This window comes from Vigna angularis, chromosome 3 (genome assembly GCF_016808095.1).
Source record: "Vigna angularis cultivar LongXiaoDou No.4 chromosome 3, ASM1680809v1, whole genome shotgun sequence".
Lineage (NCBI taxonomy): Eukaryota > Viridiplantae > Streptophyta > Magnoliopsida > Fabales > Fabaceae > Vigna > Vigna angularis.
Genome location: NC_068972.1, coordinates 24,451,455 through 24,474,973, shown reverse-complemented (window position 1 = coordinate 24,474,973; position 23,519 = coordinate 24,451,455). Strand labels below are relative to the sequence as shown.

At 34.1% G+C, this 23,519-nt stretch overlaps 1 protein-coding gene and 1 long non-coding RNA gene across 3 annotated transcripts; one reads left to right on the top strand and one right to left on the bottom strand.

Moving 5' to 3' along the window:
- Window positions 1–1,047: 1,047 nt before the first annotated feature.
- LOC128195996 (uncharacterized) lies at window positions 1,048–4,382 on the bottom strand. Its single transcript, XR_008248023.1, has 2 exons — window positions 4,125–4,382; window positions 1,048–3,659 (listed from the first exon to the last, which is right to left on the bottom strand). It is a non-coding gene; the product is annotated as an uncharacterized LOC128195996 (long non-coding RNA).
- A 6,933-nt stretch (window positions 4,383–11,315) lies between these two features.
- Window positions 11,316–18,519, top strand: LOC108326367 (ABC transporter C family member 4). Of its 2 annotated transcripts, XM_017559841.2 has the most exons (11): window positions 11,316–13,475; window positions 13,581–13,901; window positions 14,091–14,177; window positions 14,281–14,910; window positions 15,155–15,319; window positions 15,592–15,886; window positions 16,719–16,933; window positions 17,338–17,643; window positions 17,723–17,786; window positions 17,858–18,097; window positions 18,192–18,519. In XM_017559841.2, the coding sequence occupies exons 1-11, from the start codon at window positions 11,397–11,399 to the stop codon at window positions 18,290–18,292; spliced, it is 4,503 nt and encodes a 1,500-aa protein (XP_017415330.2). In that variant the 5' UTR covers window positions 11,316–11,396; the 3' UTR covers window positions 18,293–18,519. The 2 variants fall into 2 exon arrangements, with proteins under 2 accessions (XP_017415330.2, XP_017415331.2); XM_017559842.2 differs by lacking the exon at window positions 15,155–15,319 and having other exon boundaries at window positions 18,192–18,518.
- The last annotated feature ends 5,000 nt before the right edge of the window (window positions 18,520–23,519 follow it).

The following is a 23,519-nucleotide window of genomic DNA, read 5'->3' as shown; positions in this document are numbered from 1 at the left end:
TTGCATTTGAAACCAATGATCTTGTTTTCTTTAAGTCTTAATTAATCAAGTTATCACACGACTGTCTAGTGCCGAGAATCTCTTGGGACACGATACTTGGTCTTACCATTTTATATTACTTGTGCGATTCGGTACACTTGCCGATCCATCAACAGAAGGTCAAAGTTGCTAAGGTAATTCTCCGCTTATCATCAATGTGGTAACACTCAAAAATTTGTTCGACCTTCATCTCCCACTCAAAGTATTCTTCTACATTATCTCGGCCATAGAAGGGGGGAAGGTCAAGTTTTGGTTCCACATAATGATCTCTATGATGGTGGTGTCTTCGAGGTTGGTGTTGATAGTAGTCATTATGATGACCACTATTGTGATCATTATGATGGGAATGATCACCACGATAATGGTTTTTCCTATGGGAAGTCTCAACATGATTTTGACCTCTTTGATTGAGAGTGAGGCTAGTAACCATTTGCCTAAGCTCATTTATCTCTTGTCGAGCTAGTTGAAACTCAGATTGAGTTTTATTAAGCTCGACTTCAGTCCTATTAAGTTGAGCTTGAGTTTTGTGAAGTTCCTCACTTAATTGCACATTGTCACAATCATTTCTTATACTGCCTTGCACACTTGAGTGACTCATACTTGTGAAGTGAGAAAAGACTTTCACAAAAGTTTGAAAAACTTGCACAAGTAGAGGGTCTAAAAATTTCACAAATCTTTTTTATATTTTCTTGGAGAAGGATTTCTAGAAATATTCTAGAGGTAAAATAAACCAAATAGCTTATAGGAAGGAGAGGTGAGTCACAAATGGACAAGCTTAAGAACCTTGTCCTTCCTAGCCAGAGTGTCTTTGGTTGTTTCTTACCTTAGTTTCTAGGTATAAATCTTTCAAAATCTTTTCGAATGCAAGATGAAATGCACCTAGAAACCAAATGAAGGTTTATCTAAATGAAACGCGCTCCTAGGTATCACGGAGACTTAAAACAAAAAGTCAATCAAGTAAAGTAAAGTAAAGTAATGCAAATGAAAAGGAGAATGAGAGACGACCCTAAGTGAAAGTGCAAGTGACACTTGGAGCCTCTTGACACACTTTCACACTAAGATGCGGAGACTAGACTATTACAATGTTCAAATGTGCACTTGGAATTGCTTGAAAAGCATATTCCCAAGCCACTTAAGTTGCAAATGTAAAACAATTAAACTACAAATGTTCTGTGATACAATGATTCAAAAATACATGAAACTATGTGTAAAATACAACAAGACAAGTGAATTTGCAGTTGTTGTCTTGTGCAGTTCCAAATTGGTGAGAAAATGTGTTGTGTTTGGTGTAGAAGTGCTGCTGAACCAGCAAAAGAAGTATAGCTTTGAGCTGCACGCTTGTTGCCAATTTAAAAAATCTTCCACTCCCTAAGATGCTACCCCCTTGGAGCAAGGTGTCTGGACTTCATAAACGTTACCAAGATGTCACAACAGCCAAACAAACCAGCAAACAGTGAGCACAAAAACACTTGTTTTGCACCATATTTTTAATACTGAAAACAGATTGCAAAGCACATTTGGAAGCCAAAAATGTTGAATTCAAAGGACTTAAAGGCTGGAATAAAAGAAGGAACACAAAAGGAACCTAGGATAGGATCTAGAATAGATTAAACAAACAAGAAAAACTCAAAACGAAGATCACAAACAAGTGCAGTGAAAATGTTTGATGAAAAAGCCAAATTGTTTGACAAAATGTCCCAAAAAAATGCAGAATTGTGGTATTTTCGATTTTGATGGTCAAAATTGGATTGCTTGGTTTTCTTTTTCTTTTTCTTGATGTTTTACACTTTTTTAATCATATCATTGCATTTGGAAACTTGAAACCAGCTTTTGCCAATCCAATGAAGATTAAAGTTTGGCAAATTTCAAACAGCACATGATTATCAAGCTGCACCAAAAAATGAGTTGGAAAATGGTGCTTTCACTGGAAAAAATGAGTGGTAGTGTTTCTAAGGCTCAATTGAGATTTCAAGCAAATTTATATCATCAAATTGGATGTGTGCAAACACTTAAATAGCCAAGAAACAGATTACACCAGAAAATCAGTGGTCCACTTTCAATTTCAAGCAACTTTGATGGTTTGGATTATAATTTTGCCTATATGGTCAAAACTGACCAAATGAACAGTACACACGGCTTTCAAATGGTAAAATACATGTGCACAAATGTTTAGACGACACTGAAACAAATAGAATTAGCAATTGATAGTAGCAATTGCTTAAAATTGCAGAAAAAATGAACCAAAACTACAACATAATGGAAAATTTAGAAGATTCAAAGCTGGATAGATCAACAAATGTTTAAGAAAGGTCCTATTCAACTAGATCTAGCTACAGAATATTAGCTAGCAGAGTTTGAGTGACCTAAAACAAGCAAGGACAGTAAGCACGATGCAAACACTAGACTGAAAACAATGACAACACTATTTTACCAGATTTTGATCAACTCGACTATACATTTTGCAATTATGTTATTATTATGAGTTGCTACTCCTTGAAACATGTTTAACAACATTAAACAAACTTGCACAAAGGTTGAGAAACATGAAATCTGGACAGAAACAGATTGGATCATATTAAACTAAAAATGCATTTTAATGCAGATTTTTGAAACTGAAAACTCTCGGTCAATGGTCTAAGCTCTTTTGATCAAAGCTAGACAATATATCATTGTTTTATATGATCAATATATAGCTATCAAATGCACTGAACACGAATTAAAATGAAAAATGAAAGCTGAAACAGATTCAAACACATACTGACAGAAGTGAAAATTGCACAAAAGGCACATGACGTGACAAAACTGGAAAATGGAAATTAAAGTTGGAATGAAACTCAAACAAATGAATTGCACCGATTAAAATGATGAACAAACACTAAGGAAAACTCAAGGAACACGAACATCAATAACAAACGCGAATTTAAGCCAAAGCAGAAGTGAAAACAAATTCAAACACATGGACAAAACTGGAACAACACAACACGAAAGTAAGAAAATGAAGTTAAGAGCAACTTAGCTCTTGAAGCAATGCATGGACGTGCTGGCTCTTGATTCCAAATGATAGGTACAACTCCACACTTCAAGCGAGAGTGCTCCACGAACCAGAATGCAGCAGCGGATTGGAGGAGAATGATGGAAGTTTAGACGCGCGCCAAGTGTTTGATTTAAGGTTTTGTGGAGTTTGGATGTGTGTATAGTGTATCTCAAGCTCAAACAGCCTTCGAAAGGAGAAGGAAGCTAGAGGAGGACGTGCTAAAGAGGCACAAGACAATGAACTCGAAGCAAAGATGGCTGGAAGAATCTCAGCAGCGTTTCTTTATAACATTCAAGTTCCCTTTACAAAGGAGAAGAGCCTCCCTTTTATAGATGAAGAGAGGACTCTGAAACTTACCTTGCAAGCTTCTAAAAATACAAACGAAGTGTGTTTGGAGAAGTACAAAGCTCGGTGTGCAAGTTTCAGAAGCCAGCTAATCAATCACGTGTTGAAAACATAAAGCTGCACAAAAAACGTTGGGCGTCACAATGGTTGAAATTGCACTCCTCTTTGCCTTCCTTGCTTTCTCTTGCTTTGTCAAGCTTTCTAAGATGCATAGGCATGGTTTGCAACTTTTATTGTTGTCCTACAAAACAATGAAATGTATTTAGTAAAGAGAAGAAAAGATTAATAAGTGATGTTCCATAGGAGTACAGTGGTGAGGTTCTTCTTCTTGAATCCTTGTAGACATGGCTCTTGTTAGAGGTCCTATTTGTATCTTAGATGGCCCTCCATCACAAAGATAATGAAATAAACACTCAAACAAGCATGGCACTTCCTCAAACAATTTCAATGAACCCAAATATGAACATAATATCATCCTTCACCATTGAATACTTAGACATAATAATTTCATAATAGAACATAAAGAAACACTATTATAACATCATTATGCAATCAATTACCACCCAAAACAGAACAACCCATCATATCATTTGTAACCATGAACTGAACCAAATGTCATCATTCTAATTTCTTTTCTCCAAACAATCAATCAATACCCATACCAGAAATCAAACAAACCATAATGGCTCCCTATACCTGAAATTACCTTTTTTCACACAATTTGTCCCCTTTTATAGGTTCCACCAAACTCCCATCCAAGAACGCTCACAGCCTCAGTATTAAGTCCCTCTTCCTCGAATTTCCTCTCCTATAACTCACCTTAAACCCTAGTCTTAAAAACCCTAAATATGTTTCTCTCTAGAGCATTAGTGCTTTCTCACATGCTGATCAAATTTGCGAAAGAAGGAAAAAGAAGAAAGAACGAGAATTGAAAAAAGAGAAAGTAGAATAAAGAGAATAGAAAAGAAGTGACGCCACAGAAGCGTCACACACCACATACCACTAGGCCAATCTTAATTCACTAATATCATTTTCATTTTATTTATGTTTAAGTTATTATGTTTCACCTATTATCTTATTTTTCACATTTTTAATTCAAATGATTAATTATTTTACACGACCAAAGACTTGTACACAAGACATTTACGACCATACACTCTATTCTAATTACCCACATAATATTAAATAAATTATAACTCAAAATATTTCAATTACTGACTTATACCTAAGTTTATATTAAAATTCTTAGATCTTACAATAACCATTAAAAGTAGATTAAAAGAATATAAACAATAATTAAAATAACAAATTAAATAAATAATTCTAAAAAATTTAAAAGTTTAAACCCTAAATAATTGAACACAATAAACCATTAAAATTAAATTAGTATATATATATATATATATATATATATATATATATATTATTTTATTATTTTAAAATTCAGTTAAGGACTTCACTGAATTTTGAAATTCAATTATAAACTTATTATATTTCGAAATGTGATTAATAATTCAAATCTAATAATATTTCAATCGGAATTCAAAATATAGTGAATTTCATAACTGAATTTTAAAGTCTAATGAACTTTATTTCTCTTATCGTATATCTTAGATCTTCAATTTATTTCTTCAAATTTGTTATAGTATATATAGATCTCCAAATTCTAAAAAATTTAAAAGTTTAAACCCTAAATAATTGAAAACAATAAACTATTAAAATTAAATTTATATATATATATATATATATATATATTATTTTTTTATTTTCAAATTTAATTAAGGACTTCACCGAATTTTGAAATTCAATTATAAACTTATTATACTTTGAAATGTGACTATCAGTCCAAATCTGATAATATTTCAATCTGGAATTCAAAATATAGTGAATTTCATAACTGAATTTTAAAATCTAGTAAACTTTATTTCTCCAAATCTGTTATCGTATATCTTAGATCTCCAATTTATTTCTTCAAATTTGTTATCGTATATCCTAGATCTCCAATTTCTACATGAATCTACATTATACTAAATATTTACAAACAAATATAAACAAAGAAATGTAAACAAATGAACCTTCCAGGATGTTGAACATTAAGAAAGAGAGTTGCGGAAGAGAGAAACTGTGGTGGTGCAATGATGTGGTAGAGACGAAAGCAACATGAAGGAGGTGCAGTTAGGTTAAAAGAAAAGTGTGAGAGTAGAAACAGGTGAGTGAGGTAATTATAGGATAATTTTTTTTTTACTTACCCTAACAAGAAAGGTAGTTTAGGTATTTAAAAAAATTTGGAGGTAGAGAAAGAAAACTTCGTAGTGCAAGAAGAAGTTCCCTTAAATGAAAGGTATTATCGTTCTAGAAGAAGTAATTTTATTGGAAATCCTCTAGATGTATAAAATTAGATTTAGCTAAATTATTTTCAAAATAAAGCGATTTACACTGGAACGTGTTTAGTGTTTTTTCATCTCAATTGAATTTACTTTTAATAGCACAATTTCTTTTGAAGTCTAAACAAAAATTTACTTTTATCACTTTTAATCATAACAATCCATAATCAAAATCCACATTTTTATACAATCAACTTTGACAGTCAATCAATTTTTAATACTTCTATCGTTTAACCAAATACTCTTGACCAAGTAATTTTTCCTCAGTTCTTTGTCAATAGCTTGTTTGAGTTGAGATCCTCAACTAAACTCTTCGACCAAAGACAAACAGACAAAATGGTCGAAAGCTTGAATTCATTGGAAAGAGTATGGAAGAAACAACCTTTAGATTTACCAACAAGATTAACTATTTTTGATCTCAATTAATTGATAATTTCCCATCATATAAATATAAGAATGTCATTAACGTATGATAAGTAACACTTTCACCCTATAATTTTAAAGGAACTCCAAATGCAACCGATCTACACAAATATAGAAAGAGAGGAGCATTTGCTGTTTCAGTAACACGAGATAATGTTTCGAGACATGAAAGAAGAGAAATATAAATTGCCTCCATTTAAACAACTTTCAGTTGACAGCACAACCTGACCGAAAATATCACTGCACATTTGTAAGTCTTCTGAGTACAATCGGTAAACAAATACATATCAATTTCATAACTTCAGATTCTATTAATAATAAGAGTAATATAGTATCAATTCTGATTAGTTTAATGGATGCAATGTTGCTACTAAATTTTATTCCTCCATCACTTATCACACATTGCCACGTTTATAAGTTGTATGAGTCAAAACTTTCAAATAATATAGCAATAATACATGATAGAGATGGGCTGCGTTTGGTTTTCCTTATCACTATGTAAACTTCAAGTTTAGGACATAGTTGCCAAATGGTCAACTTCCAATTCTCCACCCGTTAAAAACAATGATCAATGCCACCTGATTGACAAAAAACTATAATGAAAAAAATGAGGAAGAAGCAGGAATTGTACGGTACCCCATGTTTGGTTGAGAGAAGTGGATTTGGAACCCTAGTATCTACTCCCAAACCCAACCACAATTATTCCTCTTTTGGATTTTGAACTTGTGGACTTTTTTCCAGTGATTTCTTTTTTACCAGGCTTTTTTCTTCATGTGGACTCTTCAATTTTCAAAATGAAAGAGACTTACGTATTATCTCTCCTAAAAGTATATTGGAACAAGCTTTTTGGAAATTTTGAATATACGGAATGTCTAGACTAAGATTTTCGAAACAGATTTTCTAGAATATATTAAACATATTTTGGAATAAACTTTTCAAAATAGTATTTTCAATAATGAGTTTTCAAAATGAACTTTTTGAAAAAAAATTCAAAATACATCAAATGCATTTCAGAAAAAAAAAAACTTTTCAAAAGGAGCTTTTCTCCTCAACACCTTCTCCCTCTCTTCTTTCTTCTTTGCAACGGAGATGTCATAATGACAATAAGGGCAACAGTGATATTTTAGTCTTTTTATATTGAATTAGGGGTGCGTTTAGTAATGATAGGGTGTAAAAACAACAGCAGTTGTAATAGGCTCTTTTATTCAAATACGAGTCCATTAAGTCCCAGATATGAAACTGTCATTAAAATCCAAAAGGAATTTAACCATTTGTCATATTAAAATATTTGTTTTAAAATGATAAACTAAAAAAATATTAAATTGATTGGATCAATTTTTATATTTTTATTTTTTAAAGGTTTTATTTGGATAAATTATTTTAAATTTATTGAATTTTAATTATCATCAAATATTAAAAAAAAAATTAGATATTGAATGAATATTAATAATTAAAAGTAAAATATTAATGATTATTTTAATCAATATTAGTTTATGTTGCTTTTCTTTCAAAGTTTATCACAATTTTTATGAAAGGTTTTTTACTTTTTTATATTGATCTAAATGTTTAAAAAATGAATATATTTCAACTTCAACTCCATCAAGATAATATTGTTAAACATTAATTATTTCTTTTAATATATTATTCGTGTTAGAGTTTGATTGTTCCTTTATATTTTTCTACTTAAAAAAGGTGTCTTAATGAATTTGAATGGAAAATATTTATAAACTATCTCCTGTTTTTATTCAAACTTTTATACATACCCAAAAAAATTATGGAACACTTAAGGTCTTAGTGTAGCTTTATTTATGCAAAACTTTTAATACAATCCAAAGCCATTAAAATATTAATATAAATTATTACACAACTTTCATTATAAATAACTAAATTCTTAATATAAAATCGTTATAAACCTTTTAAATAACAATTTTTGGTTTAATGTCTCCGTAGGTCTCTATTTTGGTCATGAATTTCAAATAGGTCCTCTTCATTTTCGGCGTATCAATTGAGTCCTTGTTTTTGTAAAATTAAATCAATTACAGGTCTGCCGTTAATTTGGACAAACGGCCGTTACGATATTGGTTACGTGGCATTTAAAACGATTTTTGTATTAAATAATTGGTATGCAGAGATGTATATTCAATTTTGGGTAAGGGCAAAGTAGGAAATTCAGTTCTCTCACTCTACACTCAATGATGCCTCCCTCCATCGAGACCCAGGTCTCTTTCTCTCTGACCAGGAAAACCTAGGGCTGGGAGGCACGCCGCCGCCACCTCGGCTGGAACCGGCCACCGCCACCTCCGCCAAGACCACGCCTTGGCCTCGCCGGCGACAACCCGAGCCATTGGAACCACCGTTGGCCGCAACGCCTTTGCCCTCCCTCTTGCTTCTCCGCTTCTTCGAAGAAGGTGACCTAGGGAGGTTTGCCTCCCCTGCGCACACGCACCATCGCCACCACCGAGTCGGAAGATGGCTGCATGCTTCCTAGATTGGGCGAGAATGAATGAAGAGTGAAGTATGAGTTTTGTTTTGATTTCTGCTTCTGAGTTTGGTTGATTGCAGGTTGAAGATGGTGTTGTGTTTGAATTGGGGGAATGGGGTTCGGAAGGAGACGTGGAGTGCGTGGATGAGGGAGTGGAAATCAGGGGGAGGTAGTGCGTGTCATGGCGGAGGATGTTGGTTTAAGATTGGGAACTCAAACAAATGAAGGTTGCAAGGGTGGAGGATGGTTGAAGAGGATGAAGACATTGTTGTTCTTCTTTCTGTTTTTCAAATTTCCTACTTTGCCCTTACCCAAAACTGAATATACATCTGTGCATACCAATTATTTAATACAAAAATCGTTTTAAATGCCATGTCTGATTAGTAACTGCACTCAACCATGCCACGTAACCAATACCGTAACGGCCGTTTGTCCAAATTAACGGCAGGCCTATAATTGATTCAATTTTACAAAAACAAGGACTCAATTGATACGCCGAAAATGAAGAGGACCTATTTGAAATTCATGACCAAAATAGGGACCTACGGAGACATTAAACCACAATTTTTTCGTGCAAATGCTTTTAGAATGATCTAACCATTAATTGTCTCTACAAACAAGAGAAGAGAGGGAAAGGAGAAACATATAAAAGGATAGCTAATAATTTCATTTATGTGTAACGGATGGGAGTCGAAGAAAAGAAGAGATGAATAGAAATTTAAATGACCAATTATATTATGTCATAAATATTTAGATTTTTTAATATAATAATAAATCTAAACAAATAAAAATTAAATAATCCAAAAAAAGATGAACTAATAAGCAAATCTATTTAAGTTTTTTCTCATTTTTATTTTCTTTGATGTAATTTAAAAAAAAAAGTATTTTCACATGCATAAAATTTTTATATTCAATTGATATTACTTTTTTTCTTTTAAAAAGTAAAAATTTACTCTTATGATCATTTTGTAATATCTCACCATTATTTCTAATTTAAATAATTTTTTGTCTTTTGCTTATCTTTATTTATTTTCTTCTCTTTTATTTACTTTTTTTTGCCTTTTAAATATCTATAAGTTCAAATAACGTGTCTATGATTATCCAGACAAATTAAGAAGATTAGGGATAAAATTGGGTTGGATACGAACAATGTTTATTCGCAACTTGACTCGAAAAAAAATCTATATGTTATCCAATCTGCTACTCGCACCAATATTTATTTAAAAAATATTCATAGATATTTTAAAATTTGTAGATATCTGTGAATACTCGTGAATATTTACAAATATTTTAAAAAATATATTTTTATAAATTATTAAAATAAAATTTAAATAAAATTTCAAAACATATATAAAATATAATATAAATTAAATTTAAGCTTATAAAATATAAATTAGTTTTAATTAAATTAAATTTAGTTTAATAAAATATAAATTAAAATTTTATTTTTATTTTTTACGGGTAATGAATATCTGCGGGTACAGACAGTATAATACCCGCACCAGACCCGTTTATAAGCGGATATTAAAATACCCGTTATCTGCAATCCGTGAATAGTAAGTATCCGCAGGTACTAATTATCTATCGTGAATTTTATCCGTGAATACTCGCTTACACATATTTTATTCGCAGATGGACGAAATTTTTTTGCCTAACTAAAGTAATTAAGGTTATGATTTAGACAAAATGATCACTTAACCTTATTAAAGGAAATCAGGAATTAGGTTGGATATTTGCATTGAAAACTTGTGGAAAACTCATAATGTAATTAGGAAATTAGTTTAAATTGAGTTTAATGAAATTATAAAAAGTCATCTTAATATGAAGGTGTGGGGTTGGAGAAGATGATTTAATCGTCACATCCAATTAACACTTATACTCACAATCCTTGAGACAGTGATATCCATCAAATTTAAGACCCCTTAAAGGATTTTTTTAACTGAAATACATAAAAAAGTACGTTTTGCAGTTATTATTGTTTAATTGGAAGACCTTTTTGCCCGTAGCTATTGGACAAAGCTTTCAAAATCCGATGCTTTTGTCTTTTATATTCCCAAACGGCCGACCCAAATCCTTTTCTGCGCACATCAAGCCACCGTGTTCTTCTGTTGCTCATCTCCATTGGTCATTCATCAAAGGACAATTGTCTTTCTTTTGTCAAACTATCTTCTTCAACTTGACTTGTAACATCTGGGAAGCTTGCACTCTGTTTCCTTAAAAAGATACTGGTTCTTTTCATGTTGACCAAGCTGCTATAGTTTTTTTTTTATGAAAGTTGGTGATGATAGCAGTAAAAATTATTTCCATAAAAGTGTAGTTTTATTGCTAACATCCCATAGTTGAGAACACTACAAGAAATTGAAATTTGCTTTAGAGTTGTAGTCTTGGACACGTATCAGGAGTGAGCGTGTTTCATTGAGGATGGCTAAAACCCGCAAAGGTAAGCGTTGTTGAGTTGTATTTTGGAGTTTTGTTTTACTTCCAAAGAGTTTTTGAATTACTTTTTGTGGCGTATTGTTAGTTTCCAACCTGCTAAATATAGACTCATAAAGGCAGCACAGTGTTTGAGCTCCTTTAAATTTTGTCCAACCGTGCTTTCTTGTTTCAGGGGTGGAGGGAATTGAGTTATAAGGTTGTAAGGCTGTAATACGAGTGAAGAAGTTTCCTGTTGGGGTATCTGCAAACAAGCATGTCTTTTACAGCTTCAACGTGGCTCACATCCCTCTCGTGTTCATTGGATGCAACTCCAAATCTGCCTCACTGGCTGAGATTCATTTTCCTCTCTCCATGCCCTCAGAGAGCTCTTTCGTCTGGTGTTGACGTTCTGCTTCTGTTGACACTCTTTGTGTTTGCGCTTGTAAAGCTCTATTCTAGGCTCACTTCCAATGCCAACGCTGACTCACACCTTGTTAAACCACTTATCAGAAACAACAGAGTTTCTGTCAGGACAACGGCATGGTTTAAACTAACTCTAACTGCAACCACTCTTTTGACAATATTGTACGCGGTGGCTTGCATTCTAGTGTTTGTCAGTTCCACCAACGAGCCCTGGAAGCACACTGATGGGTTGTTTTGGTTATTTCAGGCCTTAACACAACTAGTCCTTATAGTCTTGATCGTCCATGAGAAAAGATTTGAAGCTGTTGCTCACCCTTTATCTCTCAGAATATACTGGATTTCGAATTTCATTGTGGTTTCTCTGTTCACTGCTTCTGGGATCATACGTTTGGTCTCAGTGGGAGTGGAAGATGGGAAATACTTCAGCTTCATGGTTGTTGACACGGTTTCATTCATTTCTTTACCCCTGTCACTTTTTCTGCTCTGTGTTGCGGTTAAAGGGTTTACCGGGATATTGACTGGAGAAGAAACTGAACCCCTTGTTCATGAGGAAACAATAATATATGAGAAATCCAACGTTACTGGTTTTGCTTCAGCTTCTGCAATATCCAAGGCCTTTTGGATTTGGATAAACCCGTTGTTGAGCAAAGGGTACAACTCACCACTGAAGATTGATGAAATTCCATCCCTTTCACCTCAGCATAGAGCTGAGAGGATGTCCGTTATCTTTGAATCAAAGTGGCCTAAATCAGATGAGAGGTCGAAGCACCCGGTTCGAACAACATTGCTTCGGTGTTTCTGGAAGGAGATAGCCTTCACAGGCTTCCTTGCTGTTATTAACCTATCCGTGATGTTCGTAGGCCCAGTTTTCATTCAAAGTTTTGTTGATTTTACTGCAGGGAAAGGTAGCTCTGTGTATGAAGGGTACTGCCTCGTGTTAGTTCTCCTGTGCGCCAAATTTGTAGAAGTTTTGACCATTCACCACTTCAACTTCAATTCTCAGAAGCTTGGGATGCTTGTCAGATGCACTCTCATCACTTCTCTGTACAAGAAGGGGCTCAGGCTATCGGGTTCCGCGAGGCAGGATCATGGTGTTGGGCCTATTGTCAATTACATTGCTGTTGATGCTCAACAACTCTCTGATATGACGATCCAGTTACATGCTGTGTGGATGATGCCATTTCAAGTTGGCATTGGTTTGGTTTTGCTGTACAATTGTCTGGGAGCCTCAGTGGTTACGGCTATGGTTGGACTTCTTGGTGTCATTGCATTTGCTGTGGTGGCTAATAGAAGGAACAAGCGTTACCAGTCTAATGCAATGATGTGTCGTGATTCAAGGATGAAAGCAGTGAATGAGTTGCTTAATTACATGCGTGTCATCAAGTTCCAAGCATGGGAAGAGCATTTCAGTGGGAGAATTTTCGGTTTCCGCAAGTCTGAGTTTGACTGCGTTTCCAAGTTAATGCACTCAATCTGTAGCATTTTTATTGTGTTGTGGAGCACCCCATTGTTGATATCAACTGTGACGTTTGGTACCGCGCTTTTGCTTGGAGTTCGACTTGATGCAGGCACGGTTTTCACCACCACATCTGTATTTAAGATCCTGCAGGAACCTATTATATCCTTTCCTCAGAGTATGATATCTCTTTCACAAGCGCTGGTATCACTTGGGCGGTTAGATGGGTACATGTCTAGCACAGAATTATTGGATGATTCGGTTGAGAGAGAGGAAGGTTGTGGTGGACGCATTGCTGTGAAGGTCAGAGACGGAACTTTTAGCTGGGATGATCATGGCCAGCTGCAAGACTTGAAAAACATTAATTTGGAGATTAATAAAGGGGAGCTCACAGCAATTGTTGGGACTGTGGGATCGGGGAAATCTTCACTTCTTGCTTCAATTCTTGGTGAGATGCACAAAATTTCTGGGAAGGTATGTACTTATTTCTTGTTTAGAAATGAGGACTTTGTTTTCTTTACCATGAAGTCACTGATTTGTACGGTAATGTTGGTTTCTGACAATATGTTTTGGTGGCAGATTCAAGTTTGTGGGAGTACTGCTTATGTTGCACAAACATCTTGGATTCAAAATGGGACAATTGAGGAAAACATTCTCTTTGGCTTACCAATGAACAGGCAGAAGTACAATGAAGTGGTCAGAGATTGTAGCTTGGAGAAAGACTTGGAAATGATGGAGCATGGTGATCAGACAGAGATTGGAGAGCGTGGCATCAACCTAAGTGGGGGTCAGAAGCAGCGCATACAGCTTGCCAGGGCTGTATATCAAGATTCTGATATATATCTTCTTGATGATGTTTTCAGTGCTGTAGATGCACATACTGGTACTGAAATATTCAAGGTGATTAATCTAATATCTCTTACTGTTTCCTACTTCTTGCTACAAGTCAATTTTGTGAAACCTTATAAAAAAAAAAGATGTACAATTCAGTTTTTAGTTATTGATTTTGGGTGAATTAGCTCCTAGCCAAATGTTTTTGAGACAGTATACTGAAAATGACGCCATATTTACAATACTATGTTTATACAGGAATGTGTGAGAGGGTCTCTTAAAGGCAAGACCATTATTCTTGTAACACACCAAGTAGACTTCCTACAGAATGTGGATCTTATAGTGGTAAGTCCTTTTTATAATCTTTTAAAATTTTGTCTAATTCAACTTCCATTTAACTTGGTGAGTGATTCTAAATTTCTAATACACGTGTTTGCTTGGTCAAAAGGTGATGAGGGATGGAACGATAGTACAATCAGGGAAGTACAATGATCTACTTGCTTCTGGAATGGATTTTAGTGCTCTTGTTGCAGCACATGAGACATCTATGAAACTAATGGAGCAAGGTGCGGTCGTGCCTGGGGACAATCTGAACAAACAAATGAAATCACCGAAGGCAGCTTCTAATAACAGAGAAACAAATGGTGAAATCAATCCTCTTGACCAGCTCAAGTCTGACAATGAAGGTTCTAAACTCATCAAAGAAGAGGAAAGAGAAACTGGGAAAGTTAGCTTTCATATATGTAAACTTTACTGCACAGAGGCTTTCGGGTGGTGGGGCATTGGGGGAGTAATCTTTCTTTCTGTGTTGTGGCAAGCTTCTACGATAGCGAGTGATTATTGGCTGGCCTATGAAACATCAGAAGAGCGTGCTCAGTTCTTCAATCCTTCTGTGTTTATTTCTATCTACGCAATTATTGCTGTAGTTTCAGTTATTTTGATTGTTCTAAGATCCTACTCTTTCACGGTCCTTGGGTTAAAGACAGCACAGATATTCTTCTCTCAAATTCTCCACAGCATCTTGCATGCCCCCATGTCTTTCTTTGACACCACTCCATCCGGGAGAATTCTGAGCAGGGTATGAATTTCGAGGCTCATAGTATGCTATTTTAAAATGTCACATGGAATTATAACCTCGAGTCTCTTTAGACGAACTTCATAAAAAAAATTAACTTCCCAGTGAATTAAAATTAGTTTATGCATAATAATTTGCATACATTTTATCTATAACTTCTCCAATTTCTACCTTTAATTTGTGCATAAACCAACATTTTTACATTACTGTCACATTCACATATGTATATTGACTTAAACTTTGACAGGCATCAATGGATCAGACCAATGTTGATGTCGTTATCCCCTTGTTCCTCAATTTTGTGGTAACCATGTACATTACAGTGATCAGCATCTTCATAATCACATGTCAAAATTCTTGGCCGACAACTTTCTTGTTAATTCCTCTTGCTTGGTTAAACGTTTGGTACCGGGTATGTGAACGGTGGTTCAGTTAGTCCAATGTATTGCTGTCATTTTATTATTTAAAGAATAACGGTATTTGATTATCAATCATTGTCTATATGCTAAACTTTGTGGCAGGAAAGAAAACTAAACGTGCTTCCTATTAATGAGTTCTCAATTCGACTATTGAAGTAATTGAACAGCCGTGGTAAAAGCACAGGAATTGCTCACAGCTAAACATATCTGATGCAATATATGTTAACAACTCATGTGTTTGATTTTTCGATTTTGGGTTTTGTAGGGTTATTTTCTTGCTTCCTCTCGTGAGTTAACTCGTCTGGATTCAATTACAAAAGCACCTGTCATTCACCATTTCTCTGAAAGCATTTCGGGAGTCATGACAATCCGCGCATTCAGAAAGCAGAAGCAGTTTTGCGGAGAAAACATTAAACGGGTGAATTCTAATTTGCGAATGGATTTCCACAACTTCAGTTCCAATGCGTGGTTGGGTTTCCGCTTAGAATTGCTTGGAAGCATAGTTTTTTGCTTCTCCGCCATGTTCATGATCATGTTACCCAGCAATATCTTAAAGCCAGGTAAACAAACTCACTATAAAATTATTTCTAAATTATTTGCCTTATTTTCTCAATGATCCTTCACATTACATACATCTGGTTTAATCTTTTAAAGTGGTCCTCAGCAGATCAGACGGTTTTGTTTCTGTCAATGACATCATAACTGAGAGTCCTTGGAACAAGTATTTGTCCCGTACAAAATTCTAAGCAAAACTTATAATAGGTGGACCAGGTTCATAGTGTAATTTTTACACAAGGATAGACACTAGAGAAAACGTGGAGTTACAAAGTGGGATTAGATGAAAGTGTTAATCGGAAGCAGCGTAGTGGATATGGTTACAAGTTAAATAAGGAAAATAACAACATCACTGTCTGCATAGGACAGAAACACATCAAACACAATTATATGAAGAAAACAGTAAAGTTGCAACTTTTTTTAAAGAAAAAAATTCCACCTATTACCCAACTATCAGAATTTGGCCGTCACCCTATTCCACTTCCATACCTTGCTAAAGTTGTCTTCCACTTTCAAATTATTTAGTATAAAAGTAATCACAGCATACCCTTGTAGCACGTCTCTAGCAACATACTCTATTGGTGCAAAATGTTCAAGAGGTAAGACAAAATATAGAGACAAGATGATTTCAAGATGGTGCTCCTTTGAATTGTTATTGAACTATTGTTACATGCATTATCCTTAGAATTTACATGTCGAAAATAGTATTAGGTTGGAGTGTGCGTCGTGTACGCTGCATGTTGGAGTAGAATGTGTTGAAAAGCAGCAATGGTATTTACACTGCAGTCAAAGTTTTATCGTGATAAACAAGTGATTGGGTTGTTGTCATTGATGCAGAGAATGTTGGTTTGTCGCTCTCATATGGGTTATCCCTAAACGCCATGATGTTCTGGGCCATATACACTAGCTGTTCCATTGAAAACAAATTGGTATCTGTTGAGAGGATCAAACAGTTCACAAATATTCCATCCGAAGCAACATGGAGAAACAAGGATCGTGTGCCTCCTGCAAATTGGCCCGGTCAAGGCAATGTTGATATCAAAGATTTGCAGGTATCCAGAAAAAACCAAATTGATTATGATTATTTCTTGTGGTAAAATTAATTATGCAGTAAAATTTCACTATATCCTACTTTACAAGAGTTTTCAATTTAAAATCTTATGATTGATTGCGACTGTTGTAAAGCACGAAGGCATACTTTCATTAAGTTAGCAGGTGCTGATGTTAAATGACTGGTTAACGAATGAGATAACTATTTTATGTTGTAGTAATAACTGGTATGTGGTGTCAAGGCATATAATATTTTTATTTAGTACATTACTTTATTAAATGATTATTATTAAAAAAATTTAAAGAGAAATATTTGGTAAGAAAAGACTTGTGTTATTGTTATTGTAATACGCTCTGAGCAACAAACTATTTACTTAAGGTCATTACTTAAACTTGTGGCAAACAGGTTAGATATCGTCCAAACACCCCTTTGGTTCTTAAAGGCATCACCTTAAGCATCAATGGAGGAGAAAAAGTTGGTGTTGTTGGTCGAACAGGAAGTGGAAAATCAACTTTGATTCAAGTTTTCTTCAGGCTGGTGGAACCAACAGGAGGAAAAATAATAATTGACGGCATTGACATATCTATCTTGGGACTTCATGATCTTAGATCACGGTTTGGTATAATCCCTCAAGAGCCTGTCCTTTTTGAAGGAACAGTTCGAACTAACATTGATCCAACTGGACAATATACAGACGAAGAGATATGGAAGGTAAATAAATTCCTTCAGACCCATTTACTTTCATTTTTTTGCCATTAGCCTCATCATTTCTTGTTTACTGTTGTTGTAGAGTTTGGAACGCTGTCAGCTAAAAGAAGCAGTGGCTTCCAAGCCAGAGAAACTTGACTCTTCAGGTTTGAAACATTCTTACGATAGTTTGACTAATTTTTGGGCTTACTAATGGAAATGGAACTTTCGTTTACAGTGGTTGATAATGGAGATAACTGGAGTGTGGGGCAGAGACAGTTGCTTTGTTTGGGAAGGGTTATGCTTAAGCAAAGTAGGTTGTTGTTTATGGATGAGGCAACAGCTTCTGTTGATTCTCAAACCGATGCTGTGATTCAAAAGATCATCCGAGAGGACTTTGCAGCACGTACCATCATCAGCATTGCTCATAGAATACCAACAGTAATGGACTGCGATAGAATTCTAGTTGTGGACGCAGGTATGAAACATATACTCCTGTTTCTTCTTACTCTGTTACATCTCATGGATTACACTATTTCTAAGCTAAGTTCTGTTTATTTTTGCCTTAATAGGGAGGGCCAAAGAATTTGACTCACCAGCCAACTTGGTCCAAAGGCCATCACTCTTTGTTGCTTTAGTTCAGGAGTATGCCAATCGCTCAAATGGCCTATAAGAAACTTTTGAGTGTCACTTCTGCAAGACAGTAACAGAAAACATACATTGGCTAAGCCTATTAAGTTTTGAGTGATCTTCCTAGTGCTATGCGAAAGAACAAAAGACATTTACCATGGAAGCAGAAAACAAGTGTTGTGAGACGCAATTACCGTCTCGAATAATTTCTATTAATGCAAGTGAAGTTACCTAAAGTAAATCTAATGTACAACTTACATCCACAAATACGTACTAACTATTATATAAATATTCAAAGTGTGCACAACACTCAAATTCTAAAGTTCAAATACACCCTAAATATACTTATGTAATTGAGTTACAACTCTATGTTGTTATTAAGAATGAAAGTATAAGTTAAAAGTTTACATTAAATAAAAATTAGGGAGTTGAGTGACATAAGAAAAAAAACCTATAAATATGGAGTCTTTGATATCAAATCTCTTGTATAGACAACTTTTTATTCATTGATGGTGAATTTTCTCAATATTTGAACATAGATATTGTTATCAATTTAGCCATCATTTGGGTTACGTTATTTAACATGTATTGACCTAAATATTGCTACAACCATATATTCTACTTAGTATTAGACAATGTAACAGTGGAGTATAAAGATGTTTTTCAACTAATTGCATTAGTCAAAATTTTGAACATAATCAAAGTCAACATAACCAAATACTACTACTAGTATTATAATTCCTAATAATAAATCAAGCCAACATTTTGTACTATTTTGCAATTAGTTTAAAATTGGCTTGAAATTGGTTTGAAATTGATGCTTTTAGTTTGAAATTGGCTTGAAATTGGTTTGAAATTGATGCTATTAATTTGAAATTGGCTACCAATGGAGTGTTAATTGACATAGTATTTTGCATTAAAAAATGTTCCAATACTTTTTCAATGTACTTCTTTTTTTGAGACAACTACAATTTTTTTAATGTTTATCTTAGTAGATTTTCATGGCAAAAATCATCCTAACAACATCCAAATATTATAAGAAAGTCTTTATACGGTAACCAATTTTAGTGGCCAAAAATATTTAGTCATTATAGTGACTAATTTATAAAATTAAAAGTTATGGATTACTAAAATATAACATGATTTTGATTTTAGTCTCTTTTTTAAAGTTTTCATCCAATTAGATCCTTATCCTTAAAAATGTTTGGATTTAGTCCTCAATGATTAACGGTGTTAACTATTTTTTGATGCGGTAAACAATGTGTCCCGTTCGTTTTTGGACATGTATCATTTTTTAAATTACTTATATTGATAATTTTAGTTTTTTTCATTTTTATATTTTCATTTTCATTTTTTCTTTTTGTTTTTGTTTTCCTTTCTCCTCATCTTCAACCATCTTCATCCTAGCCCACATTATTCCACCTTCTCCTTCTTCTTCTTCTTCACACAAGGCTTCTTCTTCCTCCCATCACATATGCTCCTGCCTTTGATGAACTTGAAACATCATCTTCGCTCGCTTCTTGTTCATGTGTTCCATATCGAGATTCTCCCATGGGAGCCCGATGAAGCTATACTGCTCATTGTTGCGTCATTCATCGAGGTCATCGCTGATGACCCCATTTGCAGTTGAGGTACAAACAAAGTCCCACATCAGATAAAAGAAGAGTTGGACATGAGTTTATATACACATAGATACCTCCATTGATAAGAGGTCTTTTGGAATAGTACCAAAAGCAAATCTGTGAGGGTTTGACCCAAAGCAGATAATATCTTACTAGTGTGGAGATATGTGTGTATATCGAACCTCCCTAACATTTGCTTCCTCCTACGTGAATCGCGAGAGGGTTTCCCCATCCCTTTTTCACCATGTGTGAGCACCACCCAACCATATTGTTTTCATAAAGAAAGGTCATCAGAGCATGACGTTAGCCATAAACACCACCTACCACTTTTCACTTTCCTCACCTAAACCTACGATTAAGGTTTTGGTGGGGTTGATTTGTGAGGGTTGGGTGTGTTGATGGTGATTGAAAGAACAAACTTGGATGACGAAAATGAATTTATGAAGAGGGAGTTGTGATTTTTTTAGAATCAGAGTTGCAGAACGCTCCTTCCTCATTCAATTTCTTTGTGTTTGCATTTTATTTTTCTATTTTCACATTTGATTTCGCATTTAATTTCTCTATTTTCGCATTTGATGAATAAAGATTACTTTCGTTAGGTTCTTTATGATTATTTATTTCAATATGAAATTTATTTTTGAAGTTTTTTATACTTTTGATAGTTGAAAGATGAAGTTAAAGCTGAGTGTGATAATGAAGTTTTGTGTGTTCTTATAGCTGTGAGGTTGATAATAGAGGATAAATGTTGAAGGTGGAAATGAAAAAGGGTTTTGTGTGTTGTGTGTGTGTTTGGAGAATGAAGATGTCCACTATCAAAGAAGAAGATGATAAAGTAGAAAATTAATTTTATTATTTAAATTAAATAATATATAATGTCCCAAACGAGTCATTGAGACTAATTTCATGAATTTCGAAAGGACATGGACCTAACTAGAACAAACTTTGAAAGATGGATTAAAATGAAAATTGCTTAATAGTTTAGGAACAAAAAAACATAATTAATCCAAAACATATTTGGTTTGTAAATTGGTCTCTAACATTAACTATCAAGATTTTGGCTTCCAAATAAATTAGTTTCTAAATTGTTCAATAATCAATTAGAGACTAATTTAGAAACTAATTCATTTAGTAGTCGATACTAACACAAAATTGGGCTATTAAGTCAGCTCATTTACGTTTAATAAAAATACGTCATACGTGAAAAATGTTTGGTGTCATTTTTATAAATAATTTGTCAAAATTTATGTCTAACCATTTCTCACCAAAAGTAAATTCGGTTGTTTACATCTAGCCCACTTAAGTCTGGTAGGAAAGGGTAAGACATAAATGGCTTAAAAAAACTCTCGTGCCTCTTTGATTTTCACTTTTTCCTTTTCATAGTGTGAGAACAAAAAAACAAACATAGTGTAAACACAGTTGTCGACGTCGACATCTTTTTCAACATTCGTAGGGCCTCCATTGGTGCTTGAAGCTTAAGTTTTCTTCCTCTATGGTATGCGATTCAGTGATAAACCTCCTTCTTCCCGATTATTTTCGACATTGAGGATGGTTTTCCTTATCTTCTCCATTTTAGGGTTTAGATAATTTTAGTGTTATTAGTTAATTTTCAGTGTTATTAGTGGTCATAGATCTGGTTGTGGATATTCGACGTGGTTGCAGCAGCGAAGTGGTGAGATAGTCTAGTGGATGTTGATATGCGAAGAAGTATTTGTTCAATAGCCTACGGGATTCATCAAGAAAGGAAAAGAAGATCAAGTATGCAAATTAAAGAAAGCATTATATGGGTTTAAGCAAGTAACAAGAGCATGGTATAGAAAAATTGAGGCCTACTTTGCAAAGGAACAGTTTGAAAGATGCTCCAGTGAACAGACCTTGTTCACCAAAAAGAATAATAGTAATATTCTAACAGTTAGCCCCTATGTTGACGATTTAATTTTCATTAGAAATGGTAGAAACATGTGTGAGGAATTAAAAAGGATAACGAAGTCGGAGTTTGACATGATCGATTTTGGTAAAATGAGACACTTTTTTAGAGTAGAAGTCATACAAAGTGATGTTGGTATATTTTCATTTGTCAAAGAATATATACTCGTCCTTAACAATGATCGCCTCTAGCCATGCTTTGTACCCAAACCCTAACCTTCTCCAAGATCAAGAGATTCCCCTTGGAAAACATTGTGTCCTTCATCCTCTTCCCTACCGGTCCTTTGTCATCGATGGTGATTCTAAGTTCGGGATCTTCGTCGGCATTCTCATTGGGTATGTAGGGAATTTCAACGGCACCATCGATTTGGAAAAGTGAAGCTCCATTGGAGTTGGAAAAAACCAAACTAGGGTTTCTCAGAAATGGGGGTTTTCAACCTGCAAAGAACAAAGGTGGGTCTGTGAGCAATAGAGAACAACTATTGCATTTAAAGCCTGCACCAAAGCTTATCATGCTTGGCATCACCATCGTTTCCTATGTTGCTTTTCGCATGCGTAAGGATCTGTTCCTCGACAAGCCGGACGCCTCTCAGACCACTTGATTTCTCTCCTTCCTTCGCATCCCCTACCACTCTCGCCATTGTCATTCCAACCGCCTTCACATTAGTCTAAGCAGGGAATCCTTCGATTTGATGGTCTCTCAATTCGGAAGAGAACCACGTGGTGGAGGCTAGGTTCCAAGGGAACGGCCAACACGAAGGAGGCATGTGAGGTGGAGTTTCGATTGAAAATGGAAAGGAGAGAAAATTATGGAAAGTTGTGTGTCCTGCCAAAAGAGAACTAACAGGGTGAAGATGAAGATGGTGAAAATTTGTGAGAAGGAAGAATGAAGATTGAAACGTTTTTAGGGTTTCTATTTTCTGAAATGGTGGAGCGGATAGAAAGAAATTTCGTTTAAATCTTATTTTTATTTTTATTTTTTAATAAATAATTTTGAAAATCCGTATGTGAAGTTGGTAAATAATTTTTAGATTACATACGAATTTTAAATGTTTACATATAAATAATATCTTTAGAAAATTTCCGCCTTAACACACTAAAATTACATACGAAAAATCGGTAAATAAAAATATGTATTTAACTCATTTTTAAAAATGTATATAAAATCCTTACATAATACTTACGTTACCTATGGATTAAAATCCGTACGTAGGTAAATTGCATTTTTCATCTACGTATAAAAAACATAAACTCAATTGAATTAAAAATAAATATAAGAACTAAAACTAATCAAAAATATCTAATTAAATAATTAATTTTCATTATTATTACAAACTGAATGTTCTTCGCCATATATTCAAATTGTCAATTAGTATTATTTTGAGTTTGAATTTCACTTCAAGCTTAAGACTTTCTAATCTTGTGTTTTGTGATTTAGGTATTAAGTATATAAAAGGAGTGGACGAAGTGTCCACACTAGATTTTTTTTCTTTAAGATAATTTTAATTATTTCAATAGTTTAAAATGTAATTGAAAAATAATTTATATTTAAATGGTTTTTTTCTAATTTAGTTCATAGAAGTATTATTTCAATTATAGAAGATTTCTAAATGTTAATATAGTTATTTATTTGTAAAATAAATTTTAAGTACTTTGTTAAAAGTAGGTTCTATTATCTTTCAGATACGACTTCTGATGGAAAGAATGTGACACTCTGATTTCTAA